This window comes from Pleurodeles waltl, chromosome 7 (genome assembly GCF_031143425.1).
Source record: "Pleurodeles waltl isolate 20211129_DDA chromosome 7, aPleWal1.hap1.20221129, whole genome shotgun sequence".
Classification (NCBI taxonomy): Eukaryota; Metazoa; Chordata; class Amphibia; order Caudata; family Salamandridae; genus Pleurodeles; species Pleurodeles waltl.
In genome coordinates this window covers 965,937,503-965,951,443 of record NC_090446.1, presented here as the reverse complement: position 1 = coordinate 965,951,443, position 13,941 = coordinate 965,937,503, and the positions used below count along the sequence as shown (strand labels likewise).

At 43.0% G+C, this 13,941-nt stretch overlaps 1 protein-coding gene across 1 annotated transcript in view; it reads right to left on the bottom strand.

Moving 5' to 3' along the window:
- CCDC40 (coiled-coil domain 40 molecular ruler complex subunit) overlaps nt 1–13,941 on the bottom strand; it is a 447,448-nt gene that overhangs the window by 393,627 nt on the left and 39,880 nt on the right. Inside the window, exon 4 of the mRNA XM_069199714.1 lies at nt 1,011–1,124. Within this exon, the coding sequence (XP_069055815.1) occupies nt 1,011–1,124 (114 nt within the window). The remainder of the gene's footprint in view (nt 1–1,010; nt 1,125–13,941) is intronic.

The window sequence follows — 13,941 nt, the reverse complement described above, 5'->3', positions numbered from 1 at the left end:
AATGCGTGGCCCAGTTAGTGTCATGTTAAAGGGCCACACAAACCTCTGCCATCCCGTTCTATAATACCAAAGTGCCACAGCATGCATACGTAGTGCCACAGGGGCACTTACTATAAAATGGTCTATGGAAGCTGATAGTCTATTTGTCCTCAGCCATATGTCTCACGGCATACATAGGCAGTGAAAGATTTTTGATTTAAGCATTCTACCAGGAATCAAAGGCCACAAAATCTCATCTGCTGATTTCAAGCAAACAATATTCTAGAGAAGCTGGATTATAAGAAATCTCGTTGAAATGCCTGCATCGCTCTGGATGTGCATAATGCTCTCTACCAAGAGCTTCCATGGATTCTGCCCGAGTTTGTTTTAAAGAGAAAAGCCCCACATGTCTTTCTAAAGACAAAACAATCAAGTGAATACCTCAGCATCATGCTAATCATCAGCCTACAAGGACCAGATTCCTCTGACAGAAACCCCACGCTGACAGCCACTTGGGTGAACAATACCAGATCCTATTAGCAGCAGGAGGCCAGGTATTATTTACATTTGGATCAGGAGAGAAGGCAGTGCTATGTATGCTCCCTCATTACTCCTTACCTGTCTGCTATGCTTCTAAATGCTCACATCAAATGTCTGGACCAAGAAGCCACTGCCAGGCCTTTTGTATCGGTAAGCATCACTGGCAATCTTACTGAAGTATAATGGGAGAAGAGAGGATTTGGCTTTTAATCTGTGTGATTATCTCATGGGCAAAAGATGAAGTAACCTCCACCCATAAGCAGAGAAGCTGGTTAGCATTATTTATTGTGAAAATCTAGTTCAGGAGACTGGAAGGGTGTTCCTCCCTGTCGTATCATATAAACCAGACTGGTGCTTTACTTTTTGCTGCTTAAAAAACACCTCATGGTGGACCTCACTTGAGGTCCATCATAGACTGCTGCCGGTTTTCAATTTAGTGGAGATACCTTAGCTTCAGGACTATGTAGCGTACTAAAGGCCTTACTACTTACCTCCTCCCTCGAGGTGCGCTCTGTTGTGGCTGGTCTTGTTGGGGTACCCCCCTCAAGCACATTTTCTGGCTCCCAGGTGCCTGGTCGTTGCAAAGTATCCTCCTTGTCTTTGTCCTGCCACTCAACCGAAATAAATATACAAGTTAAACTATATTTGCACTCTAGATGTTATTTCAAAATCCAGATTTGCTTTCTTGGTGGATGATACAAGGCAGGCCACCACTGGCGGGGCACTATATAATTAACATAATTGAAATCACTGACTGTGCGGAGGAATATCCACAAAACCTCCACTCACTCACAACCATCCAACCCAAGAAAATGCTGATGGTACGTTGGAACCCATCATCACCATTATTTGTTTTTGCAGAGGAAGATTTGTCATTGCAACATAACAATTGCACTATTATTAGATACATCAATATACAAACAGATAAGCATCACACAGCTTCCTTTAGTAATAAGAACAACAACATTAATATGCATAAAAGCTAGAATGCGCATGCCTGAATTGATATGTTGAGTAAAGAAATAAGATGAGAGTCATAGTTTCAGACATATGTAAAGAATAGTGTCAATTCACACTCAAATCTCAGGTTCCAAGTGCATTTGGAAGATCATCTCTTTTTTTTGCCGGATCCTAAAAGAAGGATATTTTTCCACATCCCACATTCATTTTATTTAAAAATATTTACTAATCTCTGACGTGCTAAAAACATTTTACATAAAATCCTTGAATTGTTTTACAATATTATCAGGGGCTATCCACAAATGTTCCACTTTTGATCTTGAGAAAACCTTCGCAATGTGGTTTAGTTCTAGGGTGTGACACATTTGCTGAGCCAATTTGTAGCCAGGCACAGCAGTATCCTTGGTTTCAATACAGCTCAATTAATCACTACAAGTTCAGTATTCCAGCACTTGTATTTACTGGGAGTTGAAGCATCGGACCCAATCTTACTGTCTGGAAAATCGGAACGGTAAAATCAAGTGCGGATCCACATGTATACATGTACTCCAGTATTTACAGTGGAAGGTTACCCCCCACCTCGCATCCTCCTCCACTGGCCGAGACCCCACTGCCTCCCCAACAAGGTACCCTCCTACCTGCAGCAATACACCCACTTCTATTTATTACCTGCTTAAAGCAGAAAGGGGTACTTTGATTATCATAAAATCAGGATATACATGCTACATGTTACCCAGTAAAACCAGGTTCACATTTTATTCTCCATTACAGGTGGCATAACGTGTAACTGAACAATGCAGAAGGGGAGTTACGGGATTGTTTCAGTAATGCCAGACCCCACCTCCCCCCACAGCTCCACCAAAGTCACATTATAGTCCCAAACCCTAAAATCAAATCAGACAGTTGATCTTTAAATAAACTCTTTTAAAAATCAAATCTAATCCAGAGTAAAAGGGGGATACGAGCAACACACAATTCGATCCAATCTACTTCTCACTGCTGTAAAACGAATTAACCGTGTTGGCTTGCAGATACCACGAGCTGTATTTAGAATGTGTTTTCTTTCCTAACTATTTGCCTAACAGATGAACCCCCACAGCTTGGCACCAAAGGTGCTGGAGTTACTTTTTCATAATATTCTCTGTTGGAGGCATCCACATTTGCTTTGCCAACGTTTTTACAGAATCTCATAGCAGAAGAACAGTATGTTAGAAAATCAAGTTGAGTTTTGTTATCTGAGGCAGAATAAATATTTTCTGACAGGCAGCTACCAAAGTAAAAGAAACATCTTGACTCATTAGACCTGGGGTTTCCAACCTTTTCTGTAGCGAGAGCTACTTTTGATCAGCGAAAATCATTGTGAGTCACCGAAGGCTGAAGAACTTGCGCATTATTAGCAGACACCTCCATGCCCAGCTGCCTTGACTTTAAGCCTAATGTCCATGAGCAGATGCTGTGGTTTGAACAAATACTTTGACTAGGGGCACTATGAAAGGGCTGCCATGTGTGTCAGTGAGAGCTTTGGGGCTGCATGAACATGTGTGCATATGAATGGGATATGTGTATGGGTAATTGAGAGCCTGCATCGTATGCACTTTTGGCACAGGACATATATTTCGCCACACGTGGCACAGTTACATGTATAACACAAAACAACCACTTTTTTTTTTAAATGGGAGAAATTTAAAGTGCAAAAATGTTCATAATGTGGAACATTTTTCTGAACTTTAAATTTCTCTCAGTTATAAATACGGCACAGTGTTCTACTGGCCACTGGAACACTTTGAAAACAGATTTGAGAAAACTAAAATGACAAGTTACCTTAATGATTCATTTGAACTTTCTCCAATTTAAAAGCCTTGAGAAACATCATTCTGCTCTCACCTCCAATATTGAGTTGGCAAGGATTTTTATTTAGGAGTTAAATACCTTAGTATTTCAATTCTTCACCTCTGTGCCATGGGCCATAAATCTCACTCCAGCACTGCTCTGAATCAGGCTCTGGTATCTGCAGCTTGATGATAATAATGCAAACTAAACACAGCTTTCCCTTAACTTTAAAAGGAAAAATGTGACCCTGTGCTTATTTAAAAATTAACTTCAGCCTGTGAGCTACTCTTAAGGGGTATGGGAGCTACTGGTAGCTCGAGATCAATTGGTTGGAGACACCTGCTTTAAAAGGACAAATGTGACCCTGTGCTTATTGGAAAATGAACTCCAGGCTGTGAGCTACTCTTAAGGGGTATGGGAGCTACTGGTAGCTCGAGATCAACTGGTTAGAGACACCTGCTTTAAAAGGAAAAATGTGACCCTGTACTTATTAAAAAATGAACTCCTGGCTGTGAGCTAATCTTAAGTGGTCTGAGAGTTACTGGTAGCTCCTGACAGACTGGTTGGATACACCTGCATTAGATGATATGGTCACAGCCAAAGAGACAAGTTTTAATGGCAGATGTTTCTCAAATATGGTGCTATTGTTAATCTGTTTATACACTATTAATAAAGGAATGACTGCAATAGGGTATGTAAAGCTTCTTAGGTTTATGCCAGTAACACAATTATCTACAAAGAGAAGAACAGAAATACACCTACAAAAATACATTAACACCCTATTTTCTAGAGATTAGGGTCTGAATCATTAATAATCCAACAAAAACAATGTCAGTACGCACTCATGTTTCACTCCCTGCTGTACAGAAAATGTATCTGACATGTCCTGTAGCCCCACAGAGCACCCCCGTGCTGTCACTTTTTGTGTGGTGTTAGAACATCAAATGGGTATTTCCAGTCCGCTCTTCAAATTCACATATTTGGTGATAATCAGATTTATAGTAAATTATTCAGCTGCTTGTATGCTCTCTTTAGCCCAGTTCTGTACACAGTTTAGTAGTTTAGAAAATAAATTAAAGGACTAGTTTAAAACAGAAATGGACCAGTAACTTCCTGTGGCATTAATAAAAATGGAAAGAATATGGCCCTCATTATGACTTCGAAGTCATGCCCGCCACATGACCGGTCTTCAGATCGCCATATTATGGCTGCTGGATGCTCTCTGCCACAATTTGGCGGGCAAGCCACCAACAGCCATACTGGCGGTCGGTGGTCTAGTGGAGCTTGCTCCATCGCCACCGCCACGTCACCACAACACCGCCTGCCGTATTACTACATTGTAGACGGCGTGGCGGTGTTGTGTTGGCGGGGTGCTGGCAGCGGAGCAAGCTCCATAGTCCCTGTTCCCTCCCGGATCAACCGACAGGGGAGGGGGCGAGGTGCTGAGTGGTGTGTGTGTGTGTGTGTGTGTGTAAATGGAGGGCTGCTCTGTATGTTTGTGTGTGTGCGCAAGTGTCTGTGTGCTTGTGTGAATGTGTGTATGTAGGGGGGGTCGTGGCCATGTGTGTGCGTGTGTGTGAATGAGTGGATGTGTGCATGCATGTATGCAAGTGTGGTGCGTGGATGGGGGGTTCAGAACGGGGATTGGGGTACAGAACAGGGATCGGGGGCAGTGGGTACAGAACGGGGTTCGGAGGGGAGAGGGAGCGTCGCTGCTTGGGGGGCTTCTGATGGGGTCAGGGGTGGGTGGCTCCTACATAGAGGGGGGTTGGGGAGTTCTGTTGTGGCGAAAGGAATTAGTATTCCTGTTGTCAGTATCCTTACCACCAGGCATTTCGTGGCGGGGCTGCCTCCACGGAATCCCTGGCACTAAGGATACTCAAAATACCGAAGGTGGTGTTAGGTGGACCGCCGGGTCGAAGGTGGTTAACCTTCGGCCAGGCTGTCCCAGCCCCTGGGCAGTACAGGTGGTGAAGTGGCTGCAATGCAGCCAGTTCACTTGCAATGTCATAATTTGGCGGTCCTGCACCGCCACGCTGTCGGCAGTCTGGCCGCCACTGCCGGCGTGGCGGGGCAGGACTGCCAGGGTCATAATGACCCTCTATATACTGTAAACCCCATTTCATGGAATATTCTGATTCCAAATAAAGTATTGAAGATTTGGCAGAAATCCAGTGCCCAAGAAATCGGGTCAAACTTGCAAAACGCAACAGTCACGCTTACCTCATCTAAAGTGTTTAGTCCTATGGACAGTCCAGCATATTCATTTGAGTGAAAAGGTGAGGACATTTGCTGATCAACAATCCTGCGAGATGATCTTAAAGTGCTACATCCAGATGACTTCTAAAGTGTTAATTGTACAAACTTTGAAACTGGGTGCCAGGTCCAGTGAAACCAGTCTCCAAAATAACTCATACACCCAGTGCCCTAAAGTACCCTTTAAGTTGAACTAAGCTTTTTCTACCTTTCTGCTTCCAACTAGTGTCTTATACTATTTTTTACTTAAGCCTCCCTTTTCTGCAGATGTCCCTGATCTACCCCAGACTCAGTTTTTGAATGACTTCTTAGTTCTGGGATGTTCACAGTGATACCAATTGTATCAGGGTATTTAACTGCTTTTACAAAAGTTAAAAGTGATCAATGTTAAGAAATATTCATAAGAGCCTTAAGATAAGTCAGATTCTGATGCGGGGGAGCAATGTCCGACAGGATTGTTTATAAATGGGGTAAAGCTTCTTTACACCTGTAAGCATAATTTGTGTAAATTTAATGGGATCCCAAAGCAACAAATGAACACAAGCTAAACATGTCAGTGGTTTAACAGGAGTATGTTATTAAATATGAAGGACATACTGCCTAAAAAAGATAGCAAGGCGTCCTGGTCACCCTGCACACATAGTTAAATAATAAAATCAGCAACTTAATACAATTCTCCCACACTAACAGCCATATAATAAATTCTGCTGGACTTACCACAGACCTGAATGTAGGTTTAGCCAGAGAATTTAAGGCCACTGCCCATTTAAGAGGCAGATACCATAATAACTTATTAAGGTGGTTACATTGTCTCTTACTTTGTTCTGATTTGCTACAGCAGGGGGCGTTCTCAGTATTTCCAAAAACCAACTCCCATATATCAGGATCATACCTATCAAAGAGGTAATTATTTAGATGGGTTTTAAAATCCCCCAGATGTATTCAATAAACCCATCTTGGTCCCTATCAGTACCAAAATCTGCTGAAAGGAATCAATCTAGAGAATGAATTATCTTCAACCTCCCCCTGTTTTCAGGGGCAGGACATACAAGTTCAAAGATGTTAATGACATAGACCCTGATTATGACTTTGGCGGTCTCTTTCCAAGACCTGCAAAGCTGCCACTATATTACGACTGCTGGCAGCTTTCTGCCATTCTTTAGGCGGAAAGTCACCAGCAGTGGTGCTGGTGGTCGGGGGTTCCACCGCCGGTCCTGCCCCGCAAAAAGGACTCCGTGAGTAGTATTACGACTTGTAATACGGCCTGGCGGTGTCCTGATGGCAGGGCGCTAGCGGCAGTGGGAACGCCAGGTCCCATCCTCTCAGGGAGGAGCACCTCGGACGAAGTGTCCCCCACAAGTGGAGGGGGCTGGAGGGTGTGAATGGATGTGTGTATGGATTTGGGGGATGGTGTGTGTGTGTGTGTGTGTGCACATGAGTGTAAATGTGTTGTGAGTGTCAGGGTGTCTGTGGGTGCATGGATGTGGGGTGGTGGGGAGTTAGTACAGGGATCGGGGGTAAGTATGTGTATGCAGGTTGGGGGGGTTACTACCTGGTTTGGGGGGTGGGAATGGTGTAAGGGAAGGGGGGCTCTTGGGTAGATGGGGAGGATGGCAGGGTAGCCTTTCCGCCAAGGGAAAGGGGACTCGTAATACCACCAGTGGTCTTTGGTGGACAACCGGGTCAGAGATGCTTATCTCTGGCCCAGCTGTCTGACCGACCTGGCGGTAGGAAAGGGAAAGTAGTGCTTTGGCACAGGCCTAACCGCCACACTTGTAATCTGGCGGTCTTTGCCACCAGTCCGGCGGCGGCGGGACTGCCACCGCGAGTCTGGCGGTCAGTAGAGGGACCATTGCCTCTTATCTCATAGTCTAGTGCACCGGATATTATTGCAGCTAAATGTGATTCTATGTTCAATAACTAAATATGTAATTTAATCCAAATTTGTAAGACATCTTTGGATCTTCTGATTGGGCCTTTCACAGTCAGAATTATGACTGGTGGTCTATCACCAAAATATCCCACTAGATGATAGTAAATAACCTATGTACCATGTCAAAATGCATAATTTATTTGAAGAATTACCCAGTATATGTACCCCTTATGTCAGTAAAGCCGGGCTATAGCCATTGGTGCTGCTAAATTGATTTCTATATACCACAAAGTGATCCTGTCCAGATATGTTGACAATATGCTCACCCCTGTCAGTCTAGCATTTACAACAGTAGTTTATTAATTATATATTTAATTTTTCCAATACAAGTCAGGTTCCAAGTCAGTGAAGTCTTTATTCGATATTTCATCATAAAAGACATGCTACACGTCATAATACTTATAAAATTAACAGTGCTAACGATTAAAACAATAAATACAATATTTCATAAAAGCTACTAATGCTTCATTTGTTAAATATTTTAACATATTAAAAAAGGAAGTACATTACTTTAAAAACTCAGTTCTAATGTTCAAGATATTTTACTTATCTAAAACATGTAACTGTTTTAGTAGTTCAGAACGAATTATCCATGCCCACCCCAGGAATTTGGCCACCCCTATTGCTATAGTAGGTGAAAGATCAGTTTTAAGGATCCTACAAGCAGTCTCGGCCAATTGTGTGCCCAGACTTTTGCATAGGGGTACCAACCACTTCTTCCTTAGGACAGCATATAATGGACAGACAAAGAACAAATGGCTCACATTTTCCCGCATTTCAGTACACAATGGGCATTTATCTGGGCCTCCAATGCCCCAGGTTGAGGTTAAACACCTTAATGGTATTGAGCCCACTCTAACTTGGTGATATAATTTGCGGTCCATAGGTTTTGTAATAACATCCCAATACATTTCAATTGCAGAGAAATCTTTCACGTGTACAAATGTTGTTGTAAGGGAACTACCTATAAGGGATGAGTGTCTTATGCCTACCACCCATTCCCAATATAGTTGTTTCAGCTCTTTTTTTGAAGGAAAAGTAGCTGAGTCTGTGTTGTGCCAAAGGGCACCTAGACCCATGGCACAAAGGGTGGCTCTAACACCCTTAAACCAACCAATCTTATCGGATCCTAGGGTGTCCCTTACCTCGAGACATGCTTTCGCATATAATAACAGCTCTGGCGTAGACCACAACCTCCGCCAGAAGGCCAAGGGCCGAAATCTGGCTTGATCTTCCACCGGTTGGAGCCCAAGGTCATAAAGGAGCGGGATGCGTGGGGATGACCTCGGAAGACCAACCGCCCCTCTTGTAAATCTGTTTTGGGCCAGCATCAGTCGGTCCAGATTGCTATAACCCCAAAGCTCTGCCCCATACAAAACTGAGGGAAGAATTTTTGACCCATAGATTTCCATAAGTGGGGACATCGGGCGGGTAAATGATCTTTTATATTCCTTAAGAAGGGCACCGCCCAATTAAACATGTTTAAGTGCTTGAATATCAATCTGGGGTTTCCAACTAAAATGCACACACAGATATGTAAATACATTAGTTTGCTCAAGAATAGCACCACCCATTTTAACCCTTGCCACAGTTTGTGTTCGACCTCTTAGTACCATGAATTTTGTTTTAGAAACATTTACTTCTAGCTCATGCTCGTCACAAAATAACTCAAATCTGAGTAGGGCCTGCTGAAGCCCTTGCCTTGTCTTAGATAATAACAAGGTATCATCCGCGAACATGAGCAATGGTACTTTCATTCCCGCTATCTGGGGAGCATCCGTGGGATGTGTTGCAAAATATTTGGTAACCCCGTTAATAAACAGGGAAAACAAAGTGGGAGCCAGGACACATCCTTGTCTAACACCTTTCAAAACATGGAACCTGTCCGTAACCTCGCCAGGCCTACCCCAGCGGACTTGGGCATAAGTGTATGCATGAAGATTCATTAAGAGTCGCACTAGAGCCCTGGGCATTCCCTGTTCCAGTATGCAATCCCATAATTTAGTCCTAGGAACCAAGTTGAATGCAGATCTTAGATCCACAAAAGCTGCATACAACTTGCCCTTACCCAAAAAAACTGTTTTCCAATATAAAAGGGCAAAACGAAAGGCTTGATCAAGGGTGCTTACATGAGGTCTAAAACCCGCCTGCAACGGAGTCAAAATATCTGAGTCTGTTATCCATTCCTGTATCCTCCCTAAAATGAGGCGCGCTATGATTTTTTGGATCGCATCAATAAGGCTGATAGGCCGGTAATTTGAGGGTACTGAGCGATCACCTTTCTTGTATATAGGAAGGATTTCTGCCCCATACCATGAGTCAGGAATTTTAGCGCCTGCTGCAACTGCATTCACCAGGTGGAGTATATAAGGTACCCACAGGTCCTGGTCTTCCAAAACAATGTCAGCTGGAATACCATCTGGGCCAGGGGCCCTCCCTTTGGGAATGTTTTGCAGGCAATTAATGACTTCAGTAACTGAGAAAATTAACGACTCGACGGGCTCAAGACAGTAGGGTATAGTCACTTCTACTGTATGACACTTAAACTGATCCTCAAAAATGTTTACCCACTGATGATTAGAGACAGATGCTGGACTATAGTGGGCGTCCTGCGAGATACCCCATTTTATGAGGTACCAAAACTGTTGCATATTGCGTTTACCACAGGCTTCTGACAGCATAAGCCAGCGTTCCTCGTCCCACTTTTGTTTTGCTTTGCGTTTTGCCTCATTATAGAGTTTTCTACAAGATCTAATCTGGCTATGATTTTTGTTTTTAATAGCCTCAAAGAGAACTCTTTTTGTCTTGCTACACTCTTTATCAAACCAGGTAGTGGATGAGTATTTCTTGGTCCTAGGTTGTTTAGGAATAAATTTGATGAACAACTTTTTAAGTTCCTGAAACAAGTCAGAATGGGTACGTATAAGTTCGCTGTTAATCTCGTCCTGTGAGCCACAATTGTTTAAAAGCTCCACAGAACTAGACACTAAGGTTCTTATCACCCTGCGGGCCCCAGCGTCCACAGCTATTTTGGGCCAGCGTACCCTGCGCGTATCATTGCTCACAATGACCTCTTTTTCTATTATATTAGGACCACTGCCCTCAGACCTCTGAAAGCTGGAATCCCTTTAGGTCAAAACCAGCGGGTCATGATCGCTCTCTGGGCGTTCCGTAACTAACATATCAACAACTGCAAACCACTGCCTCACATCGACCAAAATATAGTTGATACGACTACTGTGTCTGCCGTTGTTGAACGTATGCCTGCCCTTCCTATCTGACTTGACCCTTCCGTTAACAGCTCTTAGACCCAAATCCAGGCATAGCCCCTTGATATAGGTGGCTGAGCTCGACCACTTAGCAATCGGAGGTATCTCGAGTTGGGGAATACCCCAGGATAGATCCTCATCCTCGGTGAGCGGGCCGTCCTCAATACCCAAAGGCTCAAAACAAGTATTAAAATCCCCCATCACAATCTTGTGGCCATCGGTCGTTGTTCCTGATAGAATGTCATCCAACAGGAGGAGGGTCGGAGAAACCCTTCCTTTCCAATACAACAGTTAGATACAAACTGACATTTCAGTTGATCAGGGTATTAGGTTTGCAGAACATAAATTTAGGAGGCTACATTGTTATGCACTCACATCGGTAAATCCACCTTCAGGAGAGTTACAGTGTCCAGCCCCCACCCATGCAAAGAGAGCACATTTTAACAATGTTCTGATAGCCCCCCGTCCATCCTGCTAATTATTTAGTTGAAGACACCACAATATCATAGAAACAATCACTTGCTTTACTCATGCTTGCACAGAGAGTGCCTTGTGCTGGGATTACGCATATCCTTCCCATAAATTCCACACCCATATATTGCTCGCTAAGTTCGCCAGTCAATGCCAACATTTCACTCGGGAATTCGACCAGGGTGTTGCTGTACAGATTTCCACCAGTATACAACATTTTAACACTCTGCTTGATTGACCTTTAAGATAGTGCTGCAGAGGCCATATATATTTAGGCGTGGAAATTGTTGGCAGTGTGGTATCAGAAATATCAGACATATTGTTACAGTACTCCAGGTCAGCCAACCTGTCTTGATTCTGGGTACAGATCTACGTCCCCAGGTCATAGCCACCCTACATTTTGCCAGTAGACAAGTCATTTCTGTGAATCTTCTGATCACCCTTGGCATCCGTCTGACATATCCTAGAAGGGTCACTGGGGATGATAAGGTCAATTCAATGCCCACATTAGTAAGTAGTTTGAAAACTTGACTCCAGTACTTCGCCATGGGAGGGCAAAGCCATTAGAGTTGTATATAGTCATCTCTATTGTGAGAGAAGTGAAAGCATTTCTGTTCAGTTTCTAAAACCATCTTGTTATGGCTAGCTGGATTGCAGTAGTGTCTGTGGAAGAATCTGTGAAAGCTTATGTCTGTCTGTCTGTCAGGGATATTTCCTCCATTTGAGAGCAGCAGTAATAGTAGATTGTTATTGGATATCTTTTTTCCTATGTCATTATGCCATCCACTCCTTGCCTTAACAATAGAATGTGTTATAGCGTCTGAGATTATCTTGCATAATCTGGATGCAGTCCCCCACAAGACTGTACTTATAATTAAATGTTGTACTGCCATTAATGCAGGTAGCTCCGGAAAGAAGGAAGACCTCTCTTGCATAGAGTGCCGGAGCCTAAATTATAAAAAAAAAAAAATAATACGTTCAGTAGTGATGTATCCCTCCTACCCCATCTCCTTAAATTGGTCCTATGCAATTTAATGGTGTCTGTTGATCTGATTATAGAGGCCAGGGGTTTCATTTAAAGTGCAAACAGCATTAGTGATAGCAGTTGCATTGCATAATGCCTCTAGTGTTTTGGAATTTTGTGGAAAGGTTACAATTTATTCTAATTTTGGCTACTGTGAGTATATGGAAGAGCAATCCAACCAAGCTTGCTCTCTCCCACGACCTTTCGCCTCAGTACAACTAGCACAGAAGGTTATTTGAGGGAGTCAAAGGCTTTTTCTCCGGCCAACAATAAAGCTGCAGCTGAGATGTCCGGGTCTAATTTATGTGTTAAAGGAAAAACTGGAATTTATCATAGGTCAAGTGACTCGGGATGAAGTATGACTCCTTTGGCACCACTTCATATAAGGCTGCAATCAATTACGTTTACAAGGATTTTGGTGTCTGTGATTAATTACAATGGTCTATAAGAGGCGCACTGATATGAGGGTTTCCCTGGCTTCGAATGCACCATAGTAATGACTTCTCTCCGTATCAGGGCAGGTGCCCTACCTCTCAGAGCTCTCTGTAAACTTCTAAAAGATATGAAGCCAATATGTAAGCATATTCCTTAAAGAATTCTGAGGTCAGCCATTATACACCAGGGGATTTGCAGTTAAGTAAGTGTTTTTTATGCTGACTATCCTTTCTGTAGTGACGGGCTGGTTAAGTGGTTCCCGTATATGGGATTCCAACCAGGCAAAGTGACTTTGGAAAGATATTCATCAATCCTGACTTTGGAAAGATATTCATCAATCCTGTCTTTGGGAAGGTCTATTAGATCCGCATAGTAAGCAGAGAAAATCTTCAGTATTTCACATTTCGTAGTGTAGTGTGTACTGTTGGGGCTATTAACTTCTAATATGCCCACCTGGGTTGCAATAGCCTAGCTAATAAGCATCTGAGATGCTTGCCGTCCACATACCTATTTGCCACAGAGTGTTTGCCCAAGTATTTAATTTTGTACTTTGCTTCCTCTCTTAATTTTAATTTCCCCAGCCTAGCATGTATAGATGTAAGAATACTAGTCTTTTTAGAGATACAGAAGTCTCCAATCCTGGCTTTAACGGCTTCACGAAGTACTGCTTTAACTAGTCACTGAGACTTCATTTAATTCAAAATAGTACTCAAAGCCCCACCTAAGCTCCTCCTCTGAACACTGAATCTAATAGTGTCCTGGAAGGGAAAACACATGGGTGGTGGAAACCAATGTGATCCAGTAGCGTCAAATGCAGGACTATCAGTAAGTGGTCAGATAGGGTGCAAAGTGGGATCTTAGCTTCCACTAATCATGTGCAAATGTCTCTAGTTACTAATAGTCTATATTAGAAGTAGCATCATGCATTAAGGAATACTATGCGTACCCAGGATTGTTAGGGTGTTCACGTTGCCACACATCAGCTATGGTATGATTAATTAATAAGAAGTGGAATGCAACCGAAGCTAAAGATGGAGGATTGTCCTTTTTCTTTATGGATGTCCAGTATTATATTGAAATCACCTCCCCAAAGGATTGATCATGGGTCAAACTTATCATAGGTGGCGATTAGATCACGGAAGAAGGCTGGAGAGTATATAATGGGACCACAGGAGATAATTAGGTTCATGTGTTTGTTACTTAAAGTACCTAAAAGTATATGATATCTACCCTCAGTGTCACTG